We start from the raw sequence: 21,234 nt of genomic DNA on the forward strand, positions 1-21,234 counted from the left end.
TCACATACCTCCTCCCTGAGCTAACAAGACCCACCTGGGCTGTGGGCCCTTGCCTGACTCGGCCTGTTGTTTCTTCAGCTTGTAAACCGCCTTGTGTGTATAGAAAGGCAGCATACAAATTAAAAGTGAAATGAAATAAAGTGGCTTTATACGTCAGTGAGATAACCACATAGGTAGTCCTCACCAGTGACTGATTGCCACAACCTGAATGGGTACTCCTGTTCCAGGAAAGTCTTGTCCTAAACACAAGTTTTGCACATATTACAACATCAAATCAAAGCTTCTCCACAGCTTTTCTGGGCAATCTAGAAACACTCAAAAAGTTTTGATGAGAATGCATCCATTGCACATTAAAAGCTACAGAAACAATTAGGTAGCCACTTTCATGTTGTTCTAGGATTTTGGTTCTCTCTGTATCTCTCTCTGCTGTATTTTCCAGACAGGATATGTAGTATAGAAGGCCAGGCCCATTTGTGCTTCTCCTTATTCCTCAAAAGAACCAAAGCACTTTATCCAGCCATCCCATTTCCTCTGTCATGCTCACAGTAAAATGAAGAGACATCATACCCAAAAGTAATTTGTAATTACAACTTCATACTTCAAATGGTTGATAAATGTCATCTACTGTGACAATGTCATCTGCTACAAAATTAATAGTGTGTGCATAATTTGCTAGCATTCTAGGACTGTTATACTGAGTATTTGAATGCCATCTAGTGGTCTCAAATGATGATAGTCTTCTGGTTAGTGGACATCCATGCACATGCTGCAGTTCTCAGTAATGTGCAATATGAATTTTCCATATAAATTAAATGTTCCACCGAGTGTTGCTTTAATTACATATCATCTCAGATAGCGTGTTTTCACTGAGCGTGTTTTATTGCATCTGCATATAAACAGAGTACTAAATTACAAATAGCTGGTCTACCATCTGAAAGTGCCATATTTTCAGCATTATTCAAGCATGAAACTGCTGATTTAGAAGCAATTCTATTCATTTGGAGATTAATAAGGGATGTGGTTTCCTATTGGTGTTAATCAGCTCAACAATGCTGACACCACTGTGGCCATCATCAAATTCTGTTGTTGTGGTTAGTATGCTTATTTTGCGTGCATTTAAACTTCAATTGAATTGTCACACACAATGTTTTTCCTCTTCAGGACATCCATTTACTTACTTACTTATTTATTTCAGAGCTCTTATACCCTGGCAACGCTTAGACTAATCTCAAAACAGCATCAACACTCTCAGGTTTCAAAGGTCTGAACAGATGTAAATATCTTTTCACCTGTTGCATAAATATAGATAATGTTAAGTAGAGCGGGCGTGGGGAGGATTTGGCCCTTAAGATGTTGTTGAATTACAACTCCCATCAACCCCAGCAAACATGATTGATGCCAAAAAATGACAGGAGTTGTAAAGGAGCAGCATCAAGAAGGTCAAGAACTCTTTTGTGATTTTTCATTGGTCCTAGACAACGCATTGGATTATTGCAGCTGAGTTTAACAAAGGTTTGTTTTAATTTGTCCGCAGGGCCAACAGCACTTGGTTAGCTGCAACAACATGTTTGGGCTCCATTGTTGTGGTTTAAAGGTGGCTTGTAGAGGGAAATAAATGGACAACTGTTCCTGGCACAGCTGTGTTTGTATGTAGAGCAACACACTGTGAGTCACTTGTCTTGCTGCTCTCCCACAGGAATGCCATTGTTAGCAGAGAAGGAAGCTGAGTCACCAAAGAAACACTTAAAAGGTTGTTCTGATGGGACTAAATTATGGCACACAGAAGTACTGCCGTTCCCTTGTATTTATTATTGTTCCTATTGAATACAAACAGGAATTAGCAAACCATCCTAAAGCCTGGCCCCCTTCAAAATGGATTTGTATTCGAAACACAATGACCATCGCGTTCCTACTTTCCTGCCACGCTCAAAAATGGAAACTGGGCTTGACTTTGTCTTTGAACTTTACTCACAGAATTAGGCCCTGAGAATTAGGCAACTTTCACTCTGACAGTCACAAAGGGAGATGTTGCATCGCCATGTGCTTCTTTTCTTACGACTCCCTCAGGAGGTTGTGGACTCTCCTTCATTGGAAGTTTTTAGGCAGAGGTTGTATGGTCATCTGTCATGGATGCTTTAGCTGAGATTCCTGGGTTGCAAGGGGTTGGGCTAGATGACCCTCAGGGTCCCTTCCAACTCTATAATACCCTTTGAAAACAGGGAGGGAATCTGAGGAAACACAGAATGCACACCAGCTTTCTTCTTGATGTCCCATTGTTCAGGGGATTTTTTTTCTTTATTTTTTTTTTGCATTGCATGAAGTTTAACCTCTGAAAACAAGTATGGAGGGCAAGCAAGCATTCATACTTGAAAAAGGAGGTATCAGAATAAAAGTCAGTTGCATGTTCGATATAATCTGTGCTTTTAGGGATGGTGCTGCTGCATTGTGCTGTGTTTTCATTTTATTTATCCATCTGAAGATGGGTACAATCGTCCCTTCAACATGTAAACCAAATTTTATTCTTAGATTTTGGTGTTATTGCATCCAACAAACAGATCATTTAAACCAAGGTCCTCAATTTCCTTGGCCATTGATAAACTTGTGCCATGAAAATAAAAGGGCTACAGCAGTGATGGGGAACCTGTGGAGCTTCAGGTGTTGCTGAACTACAATTCCCATCAACCTTAGCCGGCATAGCTAATGGCCAGGGATGATGGGAGATGTAGTTCAGCAATATCTGGAGGGCCACAGGTGAGTCATCATTGGACTATAACCAGAAGGCCACCAAAAGGGCTCTTTCATTGATTTTTTAAGAAGAGTTTGGATTTGATATCCCGCTTTATCACTACCCAAAGGAGCCTCAAAGCGGCTAACATTCTCCTTTCCCTTCCTCCCCCACAACAAACACTCTGTGAGGTGAGTGGGGCTGAGAGACTTCAGAGAAGTGTGACTAGCCCAAGGTCACCCAGCAGCTGCATGTGGAGGAGTGGGGAATCGAACCCGGTTCACCAGATTACGAGTCCACCACTCTTAACCACTACATTTCAAAGCAATAGTCTATACTTTTGAGGCCTAGAACTAGGTTGCTATTTTCTACATAGATAAAGATAAACGGAAAGAAGTAATACAAACGTCCAAACTGTTTCCTTGGTTTCTGGAAGGAAATGGAAGGAAGATGAGAGCTTCTGGGTTGCTGGCAGCAATAAGTGTCACTATACGTTCCAGCTTCTTTAAGTTTGCTGCACATTATTAACCAAAGTCAGGAAAAGAAATCAGAGTAAAAGGGGGAAAAAACAATCATGATTGTGTCATGCCAGCTGCCTGGAGTTTGCTTTATGGAAACGGTAAACTTCAGGTTAGGAAGACACGCAAGTATTCTGGTTGCTTGGTTACACAGACAGGCTGTTGTTTGTTTTGAATGCTCAGACTACCTATCCTACATGCTTTTTCAGGGAAAAACAATTAAGAATGAGGAACTGTCAAAGGAAAGGCTCGCCAATTAAAAAATCTTCATCTAGTCACTATACTGTGTCAATTTTGCCTGTGGAGGTGGCTTGGGTAAAACCAAGCTCCATGTGAAAAACTCAAGTTACCTTGTCAGAGAAAATGCTAGCTGAAGAATTTTGTGTGGTATGGTAAGTTTCCCACATGCAAAAGCATATTGGTTTTGAATATTATAATGGTGCCTGCCTGCCCACCCAGTCCCATAAGACTCCTGCAAAGAATTTTGCTGGCTACAGTTCTACTCATTGTATGCAATCCTGCCCACACTTACCTTGGAGTAAGTCCCATTGACTATAGTGGAATTTACTTCTGAGAAATGAGACATGGAATTGTGCTGACAGAATTAGAGTTCTCAGGAGAGAAATGCCATTTTAGTCATGGGACATACTGAAAACGATCAGCCATTTTGTTATCTTGCATGGACCTAAGCCTCAGAAAGGCCTTCTCCCTTCATTTTTTTTAAAAAACTAGCTTTTTGAACAATATAAATAAAAAGGTCATCTCCCCTTCCTCTGGCTTTCTTTTGTAAACCACATGGATTTGTCACCTAAGTGAAAGAGCCTGGGAGAGGGGAACACCCTTTTCCTGTGGCTGAGCTCAGAATTATGAAATACCAACATGTTCAACCCAAACCCCTCACTAACTTAAATTATTTGAACTCGCTGCATTCCATGGCAGTTTGTTCCACCCACTAATTCTCACCGCCTTGTCCCTGAATGCATTACTTAAGTACTCAGAAATCACTTCAAGTGATGTCACAACCTCAGAATTCGGGTATCATGGCCTTCCCAATTAGCACGCTGACCCATATTGGCAAGTCTTTGTGGAATGATATATTCATAACAGGAACACTGCGAAGCATCAAACAGCCAAGAAAACATGAATTATTTCTCTGGTCATATTGCATTCCCACCCACTCTTCTCCCCAGATATCTCACCCTGCTGTAAGAATTTAATATCCCCATTTTGATGCACTATGGGGGACACATTCCTCATAATGGAACTCACCAGCAAACAATGTAAATATGAAAACCGGTGGGGGGGAGGAGGTGTTGCTTGATGGTGGGTGATGGCAATACATATTTGACAGAAGCAAGTGATTCCCGGCACTTAGAAGAATTGATTGTAACCTATTTAGCAGTCTGGAGAAAGAGTACTTAGCTGCTTCTCTCTCACTTTTTCTCTCTCTCCTGAGCTTTCAGCCAACTCTGCTTGGATTAAGACAGGCTACTTAATCTTTAAAATATGTGTTTCCATAACAAAGGACAGATCATGCATAAATTCTTCATATGGCCGTGCAAGCCAGAGATGGAGAGCAGGGCCTATTAGAAACACACACACCCAGGGTGCTGTGTGTGCTAACATTGTTTTGTTCTTTCTGAAAAGCAGCCTGTTGACAGGGCTGCCACAAAAAGCTGCCCCATTAACCACTTCTGGCCTGGGAAGAACTAACAGCAGTGTTATTTCTCTCTCCTTCCTTCCTTCCTTCCTTCCTTCCTTCCTTCCTTCCGCCTTTAGTCATGGCTAGGAAGCAGTAGTAGTGCTGGGTGGTGCAGGGGAGAATGAGTAGGGAAGGAAGAAAGAGTGGGCTAAAAATAAAAATGAAAAGGGTATTTTGCCTTCTATTTAGAGTTGTTCTAATCTCTGTTTGCTAACGCCATCCAAAATGCAGATCTAGTGATTGTATGCTTCTGAGGGATAGTCTAACCATAGGAAGCAAATGATTTATGTTAATAATTCTGCGCCATCAGAGGTTACACTTTGAACTGGATTAGTCCCCTGGCTGAATGATTAACCACTTCCTGTTCTGAAGAGAAATAAATGAGGCTGTGCTAGAATTTAGATGAGAATCCTCATTGCTCTACTTTCAGAGTGGAAAGAGGCAACAGAGTCGTACATGAAAGGGATAGAAAGGTGAGAAGTATGGGGGGGAGGACAGAAGAGTCATAGAATTGTAGAGTTGGAAGGGACCACCAGGGTCATCTAGTCCAACTGCCTGCAAGGCAGGAAGCTTTCACCCAATATGAGGCTTGAACCCACAACTCTCACATTAAGAGTCTCATGCTCTACCAAGCTGAGCTGAAGAGCACTTTGTTCCAGAGTAAATGGGTAAGGATACGGCAGCTTTTTGTCTCTTTTACTGCTCTAGAACCGGGCTTGACTGGATACCCCGAGTGGCCATAGTATATTGAAAGGAACTAACAACGCAATTTAGATCTAGGTTTTTCTCCTAGTGGAATTTTAGAAGCTATTGCTCATGGGCTCAGAGGCACTGTTCAGTCCAGGAGCCTCAGGTTCAGGTAGGAAAGGCATTCATCTTTTCACCTGCCAATGACATGTGGCATCTTTTGCTCATAGTGAACTTTTGAAGCAGGACAATGTGATGAAATGTCTCATCCAGCACAGACCGTAAGACTCGTTGTTATTAATCCTTAACTATTTTAAATTGTTTTTGGCATGCCAGGCCAAAATTCTTACATTCTAAGGAACTTAGTACTTACATTCTAAGGAAACGTCTCGGATAAATTTTACTTTGCTTTCCTCTCATTATAAAGAACTCTCAAGTGCAGGCAGCAAAACTAAGAAATGAGGCCACACCCTAATGATTTCCCCCCACACACACACTCATATTGTTTTGCTGGAAAATGACAGTCTTATTTAAAACATTTTTAATTATTATTTTTGCTTACAAATGGTGTGATGCTTAATATCTCTTGGGGTACATTTCACCACAAAGCCAGATTGAGGCAGGATTTTTTTCCATGCTGATTTTCACAATTTCTTCTATTAAAAATATTACTTTTATTATGCTGTTATTCTAATAAATAAGTTAGAGTAATACATTATTTATTCCTATGTTTTTTGTCACTTCATAGGAAAGTAAAATCTTATGCTTTATCAGTTAGGTACATCCAAAACATGCATAGCACAAAACTGCGTACCAACCATTCATCAATCATTATCAAATGTTTATTCACCCGTTTGATCTGACATAATCTCATTTCCATGTATTAAAAATCATGTAATGTACTGCATTGGCATAAATTAAATACACTTTTCCTGATCAATCTCAAAATTAAGTCAACCGTGCTCAGTGACAACACAATTTTTGATCTTCAGAATCAATTAAATAACAAGGGAGTTGGATCAATATATTATTGAGTCCTTCCAGTAATTATTGAACTCTGCTGTGCAATAATATACAGACAGAAAAATAACACTAGCTGATAATTGTGGAAATATTTGCTTAGCCAGCAAATATTCATTGACCAACATGGCTAATGTTGACAACCTTTAAATCACTTTTATCTGCATGCAAAAATAAGGGCAGTGAGAGCACAGGCCAGAGTCACATGTTATTGCAGACTTCCATTCTTTGCCTGTGACCAGGTGGGGAAATTCCCCAAATACTGTAATAAGTCCTTTGACACACAAGGCTCTGGATTGTTAAGGGGCTGGATATTTTTTTTAAAAAGGCTTTCATCTGTCTCTGGGTAATTTGATTAGACACATATTATCAACTGATAGATTAATTTCAACTGGATTTTTCTCCACATAACTCTCCACTGTGAATTTTTCCCCCCAAATGAAATTCGTGGGCAGAAAACTTCATAGTGGCGCTATGTCAAGCAAACATGTTTGATTTCTGTATCCGATGACAAAATTAGCAATTGATGCGCACAGATACCAAGGATCTTAATGTACTGTTATCTGACCATGTGATAATATAGCACTGTGGTTTTCAGATTCTCGGAACGTTTTCTACCTTGTACTGTCTGACAAAAAAAGCATTGCATATTTGCCACACAACTTTGATACATTACAAAAGCTTCTAGGCCAGATTTGGGGGATTCAGGAGTTCATCAGCCCCCAACAATCCTTTGTAGTGTGCAATTTGTAAAAGATGAGCAGTGGTTGGCCAGCTACCTACCAGGAGAGCCTGTCTGTTATTATTGATCTTCAGTTTCCCCTTATTCCCTTCCTTACCTGCGAAACAGGATTGAAAACTACTTGATGGCTGCAATCATATTTAACATTTGACAGCCTTTGAATGCAGCGGCATTTTTAATCTTACAGGGTTAACTATGAGATAATGTTCAATGGTAATTTGTATTTAACAATTGTCCATTTACAAATCATATTTGACATTTCTCAGTGTCAAAAAAGCCAAAAAATCTCTGGTATTTATATTCAACTTCTGAAGATAAGAAAATTCAGACATGAAAATGTCATACTATTATGAATGGCATAAGTGAAAGGAAAAAAGGCAAATTTAAAATACTTACAAATATTAATTTCACTTGGTGGATGCAGATTTTTTAAATAAGGTCTCAGCATCTGCAAAAAAGGGACGATCTTTGTGCTTAAAGATGGAAAATGTTATTTGCTTCTAGATACAATTTATTTTCTTACTCCCTAACGTATAAAGTAGATTACACGTACATCCCGAATTAAAATTTACTTTCCTCCCTATATTTCAAGGACAGGAAACCTGTAAAGAGGATAAATAGTTTTCAATAGCCAGAACACAAATTACAGATAAAGTCACAGAGGAAGTAGATCATTTGCCTCTCTATTCAAAATTTAGTTGCTGAGTAGTAAAAATACAAGAATTCCAAAATAAAGTGGCATTAATTTGTGTTCCCTTTTTAAGATGCTGCATTTTATTGCTATTAGTAATTTTGTGCAAGCCACTTTATTATTTTATTTTTAAAAGAGCAACCCATAAATGAAATGAAATAATATTTATGCACACCTGGTATAACATGAGGCAATTTCAACAGTTAATATATATTAACCAAGAGACATAAAATGTATCTACATAAAAATGTACACCTTTTTGTTAATAAGCACGTACCAAATTCCTCTGTGTGGACCTCTTGCGAGTACATGCAAGTTTTACCTGCACATGTAAACTAGCAAATAGACATTTCAGTGAGTCCTTTTCTCCTGTGTTTGGAATTCAGAAATGCAAAACTATGTTCCGAGAATGGGCATTTCATTGAGTTGGGCTCCCTAAAGTCCAGAGCTGCCCTGTTGATTTGGATGCCCCACAAAAAGCTGCATTTGTAAAACAACCGCTGTATTTTATTTTATGTGGAATCAAACTGACTAGGGAAACGTTTTGAGCTTGAATGGGGAGTGGGTGACAGAAGGTACCTTCTAGGATTTAATCACAGTGAATTATCAAACTGAATGACAAAGAGCTGCTCTGAAACAGGTCAAGATGCCTCGCAAAGTTACAGAGAAAAACTGAATCTTGTGGCCCGTGCACACCCTTAATACTCAAATAAATAGTGTTACGGTGCTTGTAGTAATTTAATTGTGAGCTAGAAAACTGAGATTTTTCAAGCGACCCACATCATCACCACTGCCTTGACTATTATATCATACCTCACTCTTGAAAGCTACTTTGAAACAATGTGCTTATCAGATCGCCCTGAGCATCAGATTTCCTCTTCCTATACTTAATGTCTGGGGCTGTTCCACAATATGATATTATTTAATTATCCGTATTTGGTTCCATGCGCTGTTGAGAATGATCGGTTTGGCTTTTGGAAAACTTAACTTTGAGTGTGTGTGTTTTTATACAATTTATGGCCCATGGCTAACTTGGCTACCTAATAAAGGCTTGGACTTCAGTTTTAAAATGGTTGCATTGTGGCTTGCCCAGCCAGTCGCATTAAAATATGAAGATAGCTAGGTCACATTCCCTCAACCCACATTTGCAGGCCCATTTGTCTGTTGTGGAAAGGCATAATTTTCAGAGGAGTTAGGCATTCCCACCCCCACCCCCCATAATAGTGTGTCACACTTGAGAAATTTATTACTATCTTTGGGTGCCATTTTTGTTCCACCCCACTCCCAAGCTGATGAAAAACTATGGACTGACCACTTTGGCCCAAGTCTTGTTTCATACTTCTAGAGCATGGTTCTTGTGACTGCCATGCACTGATGTTTCTTAAATGCCACCTCCATGCTGTTATAAGCAATTTAATCTCCAGGTCATGAACGTTGCAGTAAGGTAATTGTTAGGCATAGCCCACAGCATACCCACAAATGCAGTAGATGCCGTATAAATGCATTGTTCAACCATCCACAAACAATTGAAACCAAAGTACTCATTTATGTTGATGAAATTACAGGCCAAGGAGTCCACATTTACCAATTTGCAAAGCTATCCTGTAGTGTCACTACTTCCCCAAGTTTGTGGAGTTCTGAAAGACATTTTTTGTGTCTCACATTCTTCTAGTACAAGGCTATCCAACATGGTGATCTCCTGGTGTCATAGACTACAACTCCCATCATCCCTTACCACTGGCTGTGCTGGCTGGAGCTGATAGGAGTCGTAATCCTGCAACATCTGAAAGGCACCATTTTGCTACCTCTGTTCCAGTAGTAAACAATATCAGCCAAAGAAGCCATAATAAAACGAGAACTGAATATCACGAAACATGTTTCTACCTTTCTTTAAAGAGATAAAACTTTCCCTATGACTCTTGTGCCCAAGAAGATGCGGAGATTATCTCTGCTGTAACAAATATCCCAGGTGTCAGAACCTTTAAGTCTGCGCAAAGAACTCCCAACTGGAGGAAGAAGAAATTAGCTAGAACTGGTACAGCAGTGCATTCATTATACAGAAAACATGGTTTACAAAGTATTTTACACTGCAAAAAATTACTGTGGCATAAACCCAAAAATGATGCAATATTTGCATAGAGAAGTAATAAATATTAACAACTTTGCTGTGCATTAGGAAGGATTAAAAAAATCCTATTGATAAAAATACTGAAGCTCATTTCCAATTATCTTTCATGACTGAGTGATGTGGCTATGGTTCAACTTTTACATGTCATGAGCCTGAAAAAACTGTGATTAAAATCTCCAGGATGTAGTCAATTGCAGATTTTACCACTGTGGAAACAGTGGCCCAGTTTGCATGGTTTAGCATTACATAAATAAACTCATGCACTCTCCTCCCTTCCTCCTGCATAGCCAAGATGAGGGCTTGGGCAGTGTTTAGTTCTGCTTACATAAAAGTCCTTGCTTGCAGTTGCATATGAATCAGAGGTCATGGTTTGTTTTCTTCAAAAGCAACTTCTGGTTAATGTAAAAGCCATGTTGCTTTAAAACTGACCAAAGTTACTTGCAAATCATGATCTCTGGTTCATGCAAACTGGGATTCTGTAAGAGAAGGAGAAACATGACCCAAGTCGTATTCTTCCTCATTCCAGCCTGCGCATGCAGTGTTAAACCAAAGTTTAGCATTACATGCAAATGCAGCCAATGAGAAGAAATATTCACCATGTAAAAATGACAGTCAGAAGTCACATCATGGCAATTTCATCACCTCAAAAATGAACGTGAGAATTTAAGTTGGATAAAACTTAGTAAACGAAGCCAGTTTTACAATGCTGAAAGTCAACTGAAGCACAGCTTTAAATCTACTTTGTCTATCTACAAAAATAGGCAAAAGCAATACATTTCTTCATAAAATTATACATTTCCTGAAAATACTTTAGCATAATCCATTAACAAATAAGTGCTAAACTTAGGAGAGAAAAACATGTCTAGCACACAGCTGTTTTGAACACAACGTTTTTGCATTTGTCTTAATACTGTATTTCTAAATATGCTTGCTATTTTTCTACATCACCCTATCGAGTTGGTGGCATTCCTCCATGCTTCCCATTCCTTGTCAACACAAACCATTTCACACCTATGCATGCACCAACCAAGCAGTTATAAGTACCTTGGTTGCTACTTATATGTAATTCTGTAGGATCAAACCTCTTGGTGACTTCCTCCCCACCCTCCCCTCCCACAAACTATATCACAGCACTCACATTTTGACTCAAGGCTGATCACGTAGTAGAGTTTCTCTCCCCCCTATCAGAGTTTACGTGCAAAGGGGATAGGGAAAACAACTAGGTGATGATGGCTCCTGAGGAAACTACCATGGAAGGGAAGAATTGGAAACTCACCATGGGAGTAAACGTTCCCATGACAAGAGTAGCGTTTAGCCCAAGCCCATCTGCAGGTGCATAGCATTTCCAAACTCTAACGTTGCATTCGCTCCCCCCGTCAGCATTTTCCTTTGGTTCTGCCCTGGATATGATTCCATCTTATTTAAATCTCATTTTAACAAAACGAAACAAACCAAAAATGAAGTACTGTACAAAATCCACATCTATTAGTCCAGTAAAGTTCCATTGAAAGCCTGTCCTCTGGGATCAGCCTAGTTAAACATGATGGATTCAGGGTCCTGATTAGCCATTTGAGCCATATGCCTTAACACGTCCTTTTTTGTTATGATGCCCAGAAGCCTCCTAGAGAAGAGAAGGAAAGAAACAGAAAAGGTCATTAATCATGAGTCTGTCTCATCTGCTTCTCACATTCTGCTGAAGGCAGAACTTCACTACAAAGAAACAGAGCAATTTTTTAAAAACCAGAAAATTGGAATATTAAAAGTTTTTGATTCCCGCTAATGAATACACAGGTTGCTGAAGAAAACTCACAATACAATACAAGACAAGACAATACAAGACACATAACCATGCTTTTACTCTGGGTTTTTCCCACCACATTTGGCAAAATGATAAATCTGCCGTAGTTCCTCTAGCTGCATTCCTGAATGTATGCTAGGTAAGGCTGATCCTTGGGCAAGTAAGAACTTATGCCACTTGACATCATCTCTCAAACCTCTTTCTGGAATAGTTTCTGGCCTGTAGGCCATGGCAAGCTGAGCTCAGCCTAAGCCAGACCACAAGGAGATGGATGCATACAAGAATCTCAAATGACTTGCAGTCTGAGGCCTTTGAACTGTGACCTGAACCAACTATCGATGGGCATCTTAAATGAAAGATTTCTTGAAGGCAACTGGATTTTATCCCCCACAACCCCCTGAAAAAAAACTGATGCAATCTCTCAAGGATTATTCCATTTCACTGTTCGTACACAACCACATACGAGTGTATTCATGTTTCAGCTGTAGGCTGCCATGTCAGTTGCAGAAATGTAAACAGCACAATAGCTTGTAGGCAATAACAAAACAGCAGAATCATTCCATAGAGTCATTCAGAAACTTACTCCAACAGGAAAAATATTTTAAATCAATGTTGATTTATAAACAGTTTACTGCTGGAAATAGTATTTCCTTGTAGGTTAACTGCCAAATTTCGAACGTAGATCAAATTGTCAATTTTTAGACAACCTACCAATAATCAACAAAGGAAAGTTAAAGATTTCTAACTTTCTATTCAAGAAGACAGGGGGAAATGTATTAAGAAATATCTCCCACCAATACTGCGACTTGGATACAACGGTCAGCTTTCATACACAGTATCTGGGAAATGGCTCTCAAAAAAATCACAGTGCCTTGTTTAACAGGATACGGCAATAATAGCTCTCTGAATTTACTGACACATTTGGTCATATGTGCACCATATATTTAAAGCACATTTATAGCAATTTAGCACAGGGAATTTTCCCCAAAGGATCCTGGGAACTGCAGTTTTTTGGGGTGGGTGGGTGCGTTTTAAATTTTGAGAGTATTTGACTTCTCCACCTGTCTGGAAAGCAGACAAGAGTTTGGTTCTTGATAAGTTGACACAATGGCAGTTTTAAGGCAAAAATCCAGTGAACTCCTCAAGAAGCAGAGAGTTTCCATTGTATCAGAAAAGTATGAGCTGTTGGGTTTAGAAGTCACTCTTCAATACCACCTTGCCTTCTACTTCAACTGTGAAATGAGCACTCAAAGCACCCAACCTTGAAAATGTTCTTTATAGCCAGGTACATCAGTTGTTCCACCACTGGAGCTTGGCCTGCGTCGTGACTTCAGACTGTTTAGAATCCAATTTGAGCTTCTGAGGGACATACTCTGCATTCCTCGCAAGGTCACGGTTTCACTCGAGTTAGCTTCTGTCTCTTATTTTTAATTCCTCACCTTCCTGTAGGCTCCTAAGTCATGTGCACTTTCCCTTCGTGGAAAAACAAACCTCCGCTGCTTAATTCCCTTCATTTGTCATTCAGTTCAGGATTTTCATAAGCACTTTAGGCGCAGTTAAATCTAGCTAGAAGCTCAACACACAAGCAAAACATTTGCTAACAATGACATTCTGCTGGCACTCCTCCCCAGCAGCAAAATATTTGGCAGTCATGCTGTCTATAGCCACAGTTTAATTACATGCATTATGAATGCTGCTCTCGTCAGGAGAGAGAGGGGTGCACGACTATGAGCTTAAAGGAAAAATATTTTCAAAGGGAACTAGTGATAAAGAATCTTTGGTAACCTGTCAGGCCCAAATTTTTACATTACCAGCACCTGCCCTTGCCTGTTCTCCCTTCCAAGAACATGCAAGTGGAAACCTCCATGCTAATACCTGTTCACATAGGAGGCCCCACTTAAAATGTTTTATCTCACTCAAATAAAGAAAAATGGAAGTTGCAATGGCACAGGAGTCCCAGTTCACATGTTATCAGAAGTCTGTGGTGCAGAAGCTGGGCTGTCCACCCATTTCTCTATCTCACAAGGGCTGCCGATGCTGAAAATATTACAGACTGGAAGGTCTCTTGCACTCTGAATCTGGTTCTAACACCACTGGCTCCCAATATGTTTCTGAGCACAATTCAAAGTGTTGGTGCTGACCTTTAAAGCCCTAAATGGCCTCAGCCCAGTATACTGTACCTGAAGGAGTGTCTCCACCCCCATCATTCAGCCCAGACACTGAGGTCCAGCTTCGAAGGCCTTCTGGCAGTTCCCTCCCTGCGAGAAGTGAGGTTACAGGGAACCAGGCAGAGGGCCTTCTCGGTAGTGGCGCCTGCCCTGTGGAATGCCCTCCCAGCAGATGTCAAGGCAATAAACAACTATCTGACTTTAAGAAGACATCTGAGGGCAGACCTGTTTAGGGTGTTTTTTAATGTTTGATGTTTTATTGTGTTTTTAATATTCTGTTGGGATTCATCCAGAGGCCCAGCCAGATGGGGAGGCCCAGCCAGATGGGCAGGGTATAAGTAATTTATCATCATCATTATTATGTTCACCTTCCATATGGATTAATTAACTGTTCCATAATTATTATTTTTTAGAAAGTATCATTGTATTACAATTATAGCAGGTCACAGGTTGTTCTTGTTTTCATTCCCAAATAAATGTATTCACCTCTGCATCCCTCCATATCCCCAACCTTTGTTTCTAGAAGTAGGTTCGGAAACAAGTGACATTTGTTTCAGACAGTTGCTCCTAATTTTCCTTCAGCTTCTTAGCCTGAAGACTCACCCAGGCCATCCATTATTTTTCAGAAACAAACAATAATTTTCTAGTCATAAATAGCAATGATCAAGCAAGGTTGTCTAAAGTAGTTCTCTACTACATTATATTTATGTGGACAGCTTACAAAAATCTAACGTATCCAATGAGCAGGGCAAAATAGCTCCGACTTATTATGCCAGCATCTTAGCTACAGACCCTGTTTTGCCTGCTCAGTTACATATATCCAGCCACTTACCCACTGCGTGTGACAAGACACTGCCTGAGTCCAAGCTTCCGGAAAATGTCTACCACTGTTTCCATGGGCGTGTGGTCTGTGACAGTAAAGGGGCTCAGATTGAGAATACGCCGGAGCTTCAGGGGGTGAGGGCTGTTTGCCGGGACTTCTGGAGGCTCTTCAGTGAAATAGATAATGGAATTGCTGACTACACCATCCTGCCGCTGCCTTGCATTTTCTGCGTAACAGATAGATAAGGAAAAATACACTTAAAATGAATGCAACATCCATTCTCACTTCCTGGTTTGGGCAAACCATTGTTTGCCATGATGTTCAAACTGAGCAAATGGTAGTTCAAAAACCGAACTGAAAACCCATTTCAAACTATGGCTTCCTATTCTAGTTTAGAGTCAAACTATATCCCCCAATTTAGGTAAAACAGCAATCTAAAGTTTACCTGAACAAGGAAGTAAGGCGATGGGGAGGAATCAGAATGCATGGAGGTTGGGTCTATTTAAATCATGACTCTTTAATAACGATTTTTTAAAAGTGTACAGGACCTAAAGTGATTACTTAGGTGTGCCTGAGTTAGTTTAATGCCTACGTTGTGGCAACAGTCCATATTTGACTTTCAAAAATAGTTCTCTTAAACCAGGCATGTCCAAAGTCTGACTTGGGGCCTAATCCCGCCTGCCAGTCGTTTTAATCTGGGGTAAAATCATAAAACAAACTCAACAACCTCAATCCTAAAAAAAGGTTAACAACTTTGGTCGGCCCTTCATCAAATGAAGCCCTCTTTGAAAAAAGTTTGGACACCACAGTCTTAAACAAATGGCATCCCTAAGTACCTATATTGCAGTATATATTATATACTATATATTCTAATAATGGCTACTACTGTTTCCTTCCCACTCTAATGTTTGCATAGAAATCCTCTGAACAATTATTGCGGAAGGATGCACTGAGAGAGGCTAATGCCCTTTACCCTCTCTCTCTCCTTTCCCTTCTATTTCCTGTGTGCATGCTAAAAGCTCAAGGACACGGAAAGCCATCTAAAAATATCCTGTGTTCAAACAGAAATCCTAACTAGAGCCAACAATTTTTCCTCTTGATTGATTTGAGTTGCGGCTGATCTTAAGAAGGGGCCTTTATTACAAGTGTGTGTTTGTATCTATACACACTTCTTTTCCATCAATCATGGAGCACAAATGTGACTCTAACTTTTAAACTCCAGAAACTCAGGTTTTCCATTGCAATTCAGTTGCATTCTGTTAAAGGACCCCTGGACAGTTAAATACAGTCCAAGGCGACTATGGGGTACAGCGCTCATCACTTTCAGGCCAAGTGAGCCGGGGTTTGTTCACAGACAGCTTTCCAGGTCAAGTGGCAGCAGGACTAAGCCATTTCTGGTGCACAGAAACGCCGTTTGCCTCCTGTAGCATCAATGGGCTTAAAACTGCCAAATCTAAAGCTTTATCACCTTCCAATTTATTGCAGTTCAGATAAACATTAACTTTTGTACTGTCTTTGTATGATACCCTTTATTGAAATTGCAATGTGCTTCCTGTCACCTACACCAATTCCCCGCCCCCCCGCACATACATTTCCCAAAGCTCAAATATAATCTTGTCAAAACCAGTTTATCAGACTTAAAACTTGGATAAGGTATGGGCCTGAAGATGGAAAGAGAGGTAGAGAGAAATGAAGCATATGTAAACTCTCTTCAAACAGTATATTCCCGTAATGCAGCTTTTGCCAATCTTTTCTGATGGGAGTTGCAGTTCAAAACATTGGAAGGACACCAGACTGGCAAAGTACAGAAGTAATAACAGAGGGAAAACTATGCTATGTTGCTAACCCTGAAGGAATCGATAGACATCCTCTGTCCACTAGCACAATGACTCTTGTGCTAGCCGATGGATGAGTTGCGGAATGAGAAATCCAACACAACAGTTGTCCTAGCAGAAACTCATAGTGAAAGAGATTACGCAATTTACTGTGCAATGGCATTAAAAGCAACTTGATTATGCATTCTCCTGCAGAACACATTTGCCACTGCATTGGATACAACCCCAACTATACTCTTTAAAGCAGAGCTTCAAAAGGCAACATAGGTCCTACTCAGTCATTCAACCCATACATGATTCCAACGGCATGACAGTGGAGCAGGAATGCACTCACTTAGCTCTGTTGCCTCCATCACTTTCCACACATTGGTGAGGAGCCTGCTCTGCAAGGGGTGAAGGCAGCAGGGCCAGGCAACAGCGGCCTCCATGCTCTCCCTACCTAGTAAATCACTGAGATGACATGCCAAGCTTAGGTCTTTTAAGACCTGATCCCTCATCCCTACACAACTCTCTTACTCCTCTCCTCTGTTCTTCTTCTATGTCATCTATAACCATCTATAACAGTAAGAATATCTCTAGACGATACAGACTCGTTACTTACTTATGGCGAGAATCAACTCCCGCCTCTGTGCAAAGCCTATAAGGCGTTCAGAGTCTTTAGAAACCACCACTGGAAAGCCATTGTAGTCCGTCTCCTTGATTAACGTCTCCACATCTTCCACCGTCATGCTGTCTTGGGTCAGGACGGAGAGAGGCGGCTCTCCGCGCCTAGGCCTCATGACATCAGTGGCCAGTGTTCTGTGGGTGAACTCATCCTTCACATCCAGAAACGGATAGCCGTTCAAATGTATGTGTGCCTCGTAGATCCCTTCTTTGCCAAAGGCATCAGCTACCCATTTGCTAGTGACAGCTGCAGCCATCAAGGGTACTATGTACTCCAATCCTCCTGTTAACTCAAACATGATCACGACAAGAGAGACTGTCATTCTGGTGACTCCGCCTGTTGAGAGAGAGAGGACCTTTGGTAATGGAAACAATTTGCAACATACATGGGTACCTTTAGCAGTATATCAGTATAACCTACGAATCCTAAATCAGAAGCACCATTTTTTTTTTAATATAAAGTTTATTTAAAAAAAACCAGGCATGATAGAGGTTAAAACTATTTTCTATAAAGTAGCATTTCATCAGTAAATAAATCCATGGATGTATTTCTTAAAACTTAAAAAAAGGTCCCAGCAATGAATCTCCGTTGTGGGGATTCGAACCACCAACTTTCTGATCGGCAAGCCCAAGAAGCTTGGCGGTTTAGACCACAGTGCCATCCGCGTCCCTATTTAAATACCACATTACATACAACCAAGAGAAAAGTCACATATTGTACCTAAACAAGCTGCAGCTCCCACCATGGCGTAAAGTCCTGGGGTGACACAGTCAGCTCCTGGCCTGCACCAGTTCCGGAAGATGATCCAGTCATGGTGATGATAGGCCAACTGCTCCACTCCGATGCCAACTATTCTTCCAGCGATAGCTCCCACAGCCATACTAGGTATGAAGAGTCCTGAAGGGATCTCAAATAACATAAGCAGAAGTGAAAAGTCAGATTCTCAAAAGGTCAGCTTGACTACATATAATGAAGACGATTTTAAAGTAATACATAACTTGCGAACACATCTCATGCCAAATTTTAATCCACAATCTTTCTGTGGATTAAACCTGTTAAGTTTGTTATATACCACACTTAAAAAAGGATATCTAAGCAGGTGGGTTGCAATGTAAGCTTTCAAAACTAGAGTCTCCTTCTTCACATGTGGCAAAATATAAATCTAGCCACAAGGTAGGGTCACATCGACAAGGCAATGTTACCAGAATGACAAGGGAAATCAGCCATACTTTACCAGCTCCCTCTGACATAAATGATACATACAGATCTTAATTTTGTCAGAGCTCAACAGCACTGAGAGGGCCACAGGTAGAGGCGACTTCCTTGTGGAACGCCCTCCCTTCAGATGTCAAGGAGATAAAGAATTATACAACTTTTAGAAGACATCTGAAGGCAGCCCTGTATCGGGAGGTTTTTAATGCTTTATGTTTTTATTATGTTTTTAGATATGCTGTAATCCACCCAGAGTGGCTGGGGAAACCCAGGCAGATGGGCAGGGTATAAATAATAAAAATTATTATTATCACAGCCCTTGGGTTTTAAATTTTTTCTTTCTTACTCTTTTATGATACCCATATATGACTGGATTTATCCAACTTCAAGAGTAGTGCCTAAGATTGTCGTAAAAGCATTTCAGCTTTGCCTAATTTCATTTATGAATTTATTCCAAGTTTAGATATTTTACATTTTCTTTTCTTTTTTTTCATACAGCTCAAAACATGCATGCCTTTCCCTCCTCTTCCTCCTCTTCCGTCAGAATCTGATAACGATTCAAGCATGGTGAGCAAGAAAAGAATTATATCTGTTTAAAACATCTGAAAATGAGCCCCTGTCATTTTGGCATACTTTACAACTTTATTACCGCCCTTTTCTGTATAATTTAGATTGGATTTGAATTACATGTCAAACACAGCATAAAAATGTTTAACAAGGAGCCTGCCTTTTCACAGGTGAAATCAGGCGGTTCATTCCTGCATCCCTGCTTGTCAAGAGCTTTGTGAATTACGCCTTTCCGTGCCTGGCGTGCAATCAAGTCACCAGTCAGAATAGCAGGCAGAAGGTGAAATGAAAACATCAGTCACTCTACTTGCTCGCTCCATCCTGGCAAGATATACATTGCATATTTCATAATAAAGCTATTTCTCAAGCCAAGGCAAGTGTTTAATGCTAAACAATTTCATTACACACACACACACACACACACACACACACACACACAAAGTCCGAATCCCAGTACCAGGTTATTAAAGTCCAGTTAGTACTACAGAGATGAAGTGAGAGAAGCAAGCCCTGTTGAATTCAACAAGGTTTGCTGCCCTGTAAGCAGGATTTGCAGCCTTAGATGTCTTCAGTGCGTAGGCTGACAATGTTAGTCTTCCTGAAGACACGGTGGGAGAAGAAACAAAATCTGAATCGGATTTCTCCTTTCACATTTTCAGTGAAATGCAATGTACAAAGTGGGAACTAGCACACTTTCCATGAAATAAGATGTCCCTGTACAGTGGTACCTCCAGTTATGAACTTAATTAGTTACGGAGGTCCGTTTGTAACCCGAAACCGTTCTTAACATGAGGCACGCTTTCGCTAATGGCGCACCGGCATGCAACTTCCGCTGGCATCCCGGGGCAAAGTTTGCAACCAGGAGCATCTACTTCCGGGTTAGTGGAGTTCGTAACCTAAAGCATTCATAAGGAAGACGGTACATAACATGAGGTTCCACTGTAATTGGAGCAAGCACAGATCATGAACTCAGATTTTGTGCGAGTCTATTCTCCATGCCAGAATTACAAAATTAGGGGATTATTTAATAAATTACTTTATTTCTACTTCGCTTCCCTCTGTTTCCTTGTAATATGTGAAACCATTTTAATTAGCAGTAGTAAAGGACTAAGTTATGAGGCACCTTAGTAACTAACAAGGGCTGAGCAGCTGGATCTCTTTCCTATAAGGAATATACTGCAACATTTTGTTGCAGTGCCCACCTCGTATACAATAACAACCTTACCATTGTTAATAAACGTGACTAACAACAAATTAACAGAGCATTTATTTATTATTATTATTATTATTATTATTATATAACCCACCCTTTAACACATAGGTTCTGAGGTTGGTATACAACATTACATTAAGATACCACATAGCAGTATAAAACCATAAAATATCTAAACTGAGAAGCCATTGTGTGTCTCTTGATGCTGAATGCTAAGTTCAGCATACAAGTATACGGCATGCAAGTTTTTGCTGACATAGATATAGCTAGCTCACTCTAAGTTATGTTCCCAAAGCTAATTTAACCTTTTCATGCTACATGACATGCATATCTTTTCCAACAGTTAAGCTCATATTGAATTCCCAATCTTTTGTGTGTGGAAGTTTTCATCTGTAAAAATTCCTCACCACACCTAGCCAGAAAAACAGGAGGTCTTAATTCAGTATTAATATAAAGGTGATTTTTACAAATAAAGAAAACAATAAAAGACGAGCAGAGGAGAACATATAGCAGGTTTTCGTTTAATAAGGTCCATTTCCAGTTCATGGCCATGGAATGAATTTTTTGAAATTATACCAGAAAAGTATAGAATGGAAAAATCACTTCAGAAAAAGATTCTCCCCCATGTAGTGTTTTTGAGGGTGAAGAGAGGATCTGGGGTGCTGACATTCTTACTTTGGGTCTGGGTCTGGTGGGCCAGAACAAAAACAGAGAGAGGCAACTATGCTGAGCCAAACAACC

The 21,234-nt window shown here is 40.2% G+C and overlaps 1 protein-coding gene across 1 annotated transcript in view; it reads right to left on the bottom strand.

The window, feature by feature from the left end:
* Positions 1 to 6,977: 6,977 nt before the first annotated feature.
* CLCN4 (chloride voltage-gated channel 4) overlaps positions 6,978 to 21,234 on the bottom strand; it is a 32,465-nt gene continuing 18,208 nt past the window's right edge. Inside the window, exons 9-13 of the mRNA XM_053387248.1 lie at positions 18,222 to 18,408; positions 17,439 to 17,837; positions 15,012 to 15,228; positions 8,698 to 11,834; positions 6,978 to 8,481 (exon numbers count right to left, since the gene is read on the bottom strand). Of these exons, the coding sequence (XP_053243223.1) occupies positions 11,744 to 11,834; positions 15,012 to 15,228; positions 17,439 to 17,837; positions 18,222 to 18,408 (894 nt within the window). The 3' untranslated portion in view covers positions 6,978 to 8,481; positions 8,698 to 11,743. The remainder of the gene's footprint in view (positions 8,482 to 8,697; positions 11,835 to 15,011; positions 15,229 to 17,438; positions 17,838 to 18,221; positions 18,409 to 21,234) is intronic.

The sequence above is a fragment of the Podarcis raffonei genome, chromosome 4, assembly GCF_027172205.1.
Source record: "Podarcis raffonei isolate rPodRaf1 chromosome 4, rPodRaf1.pri, whole genome shotgun sequence".
In the NCBI taxonomy this organism is placed as follows: domain Eukaryota; kingdom Metazoa; phylum Chordata; class Lepidosauria; order Squamata; family Lacertidae; genus Podarcis; species Podarcis raffonei.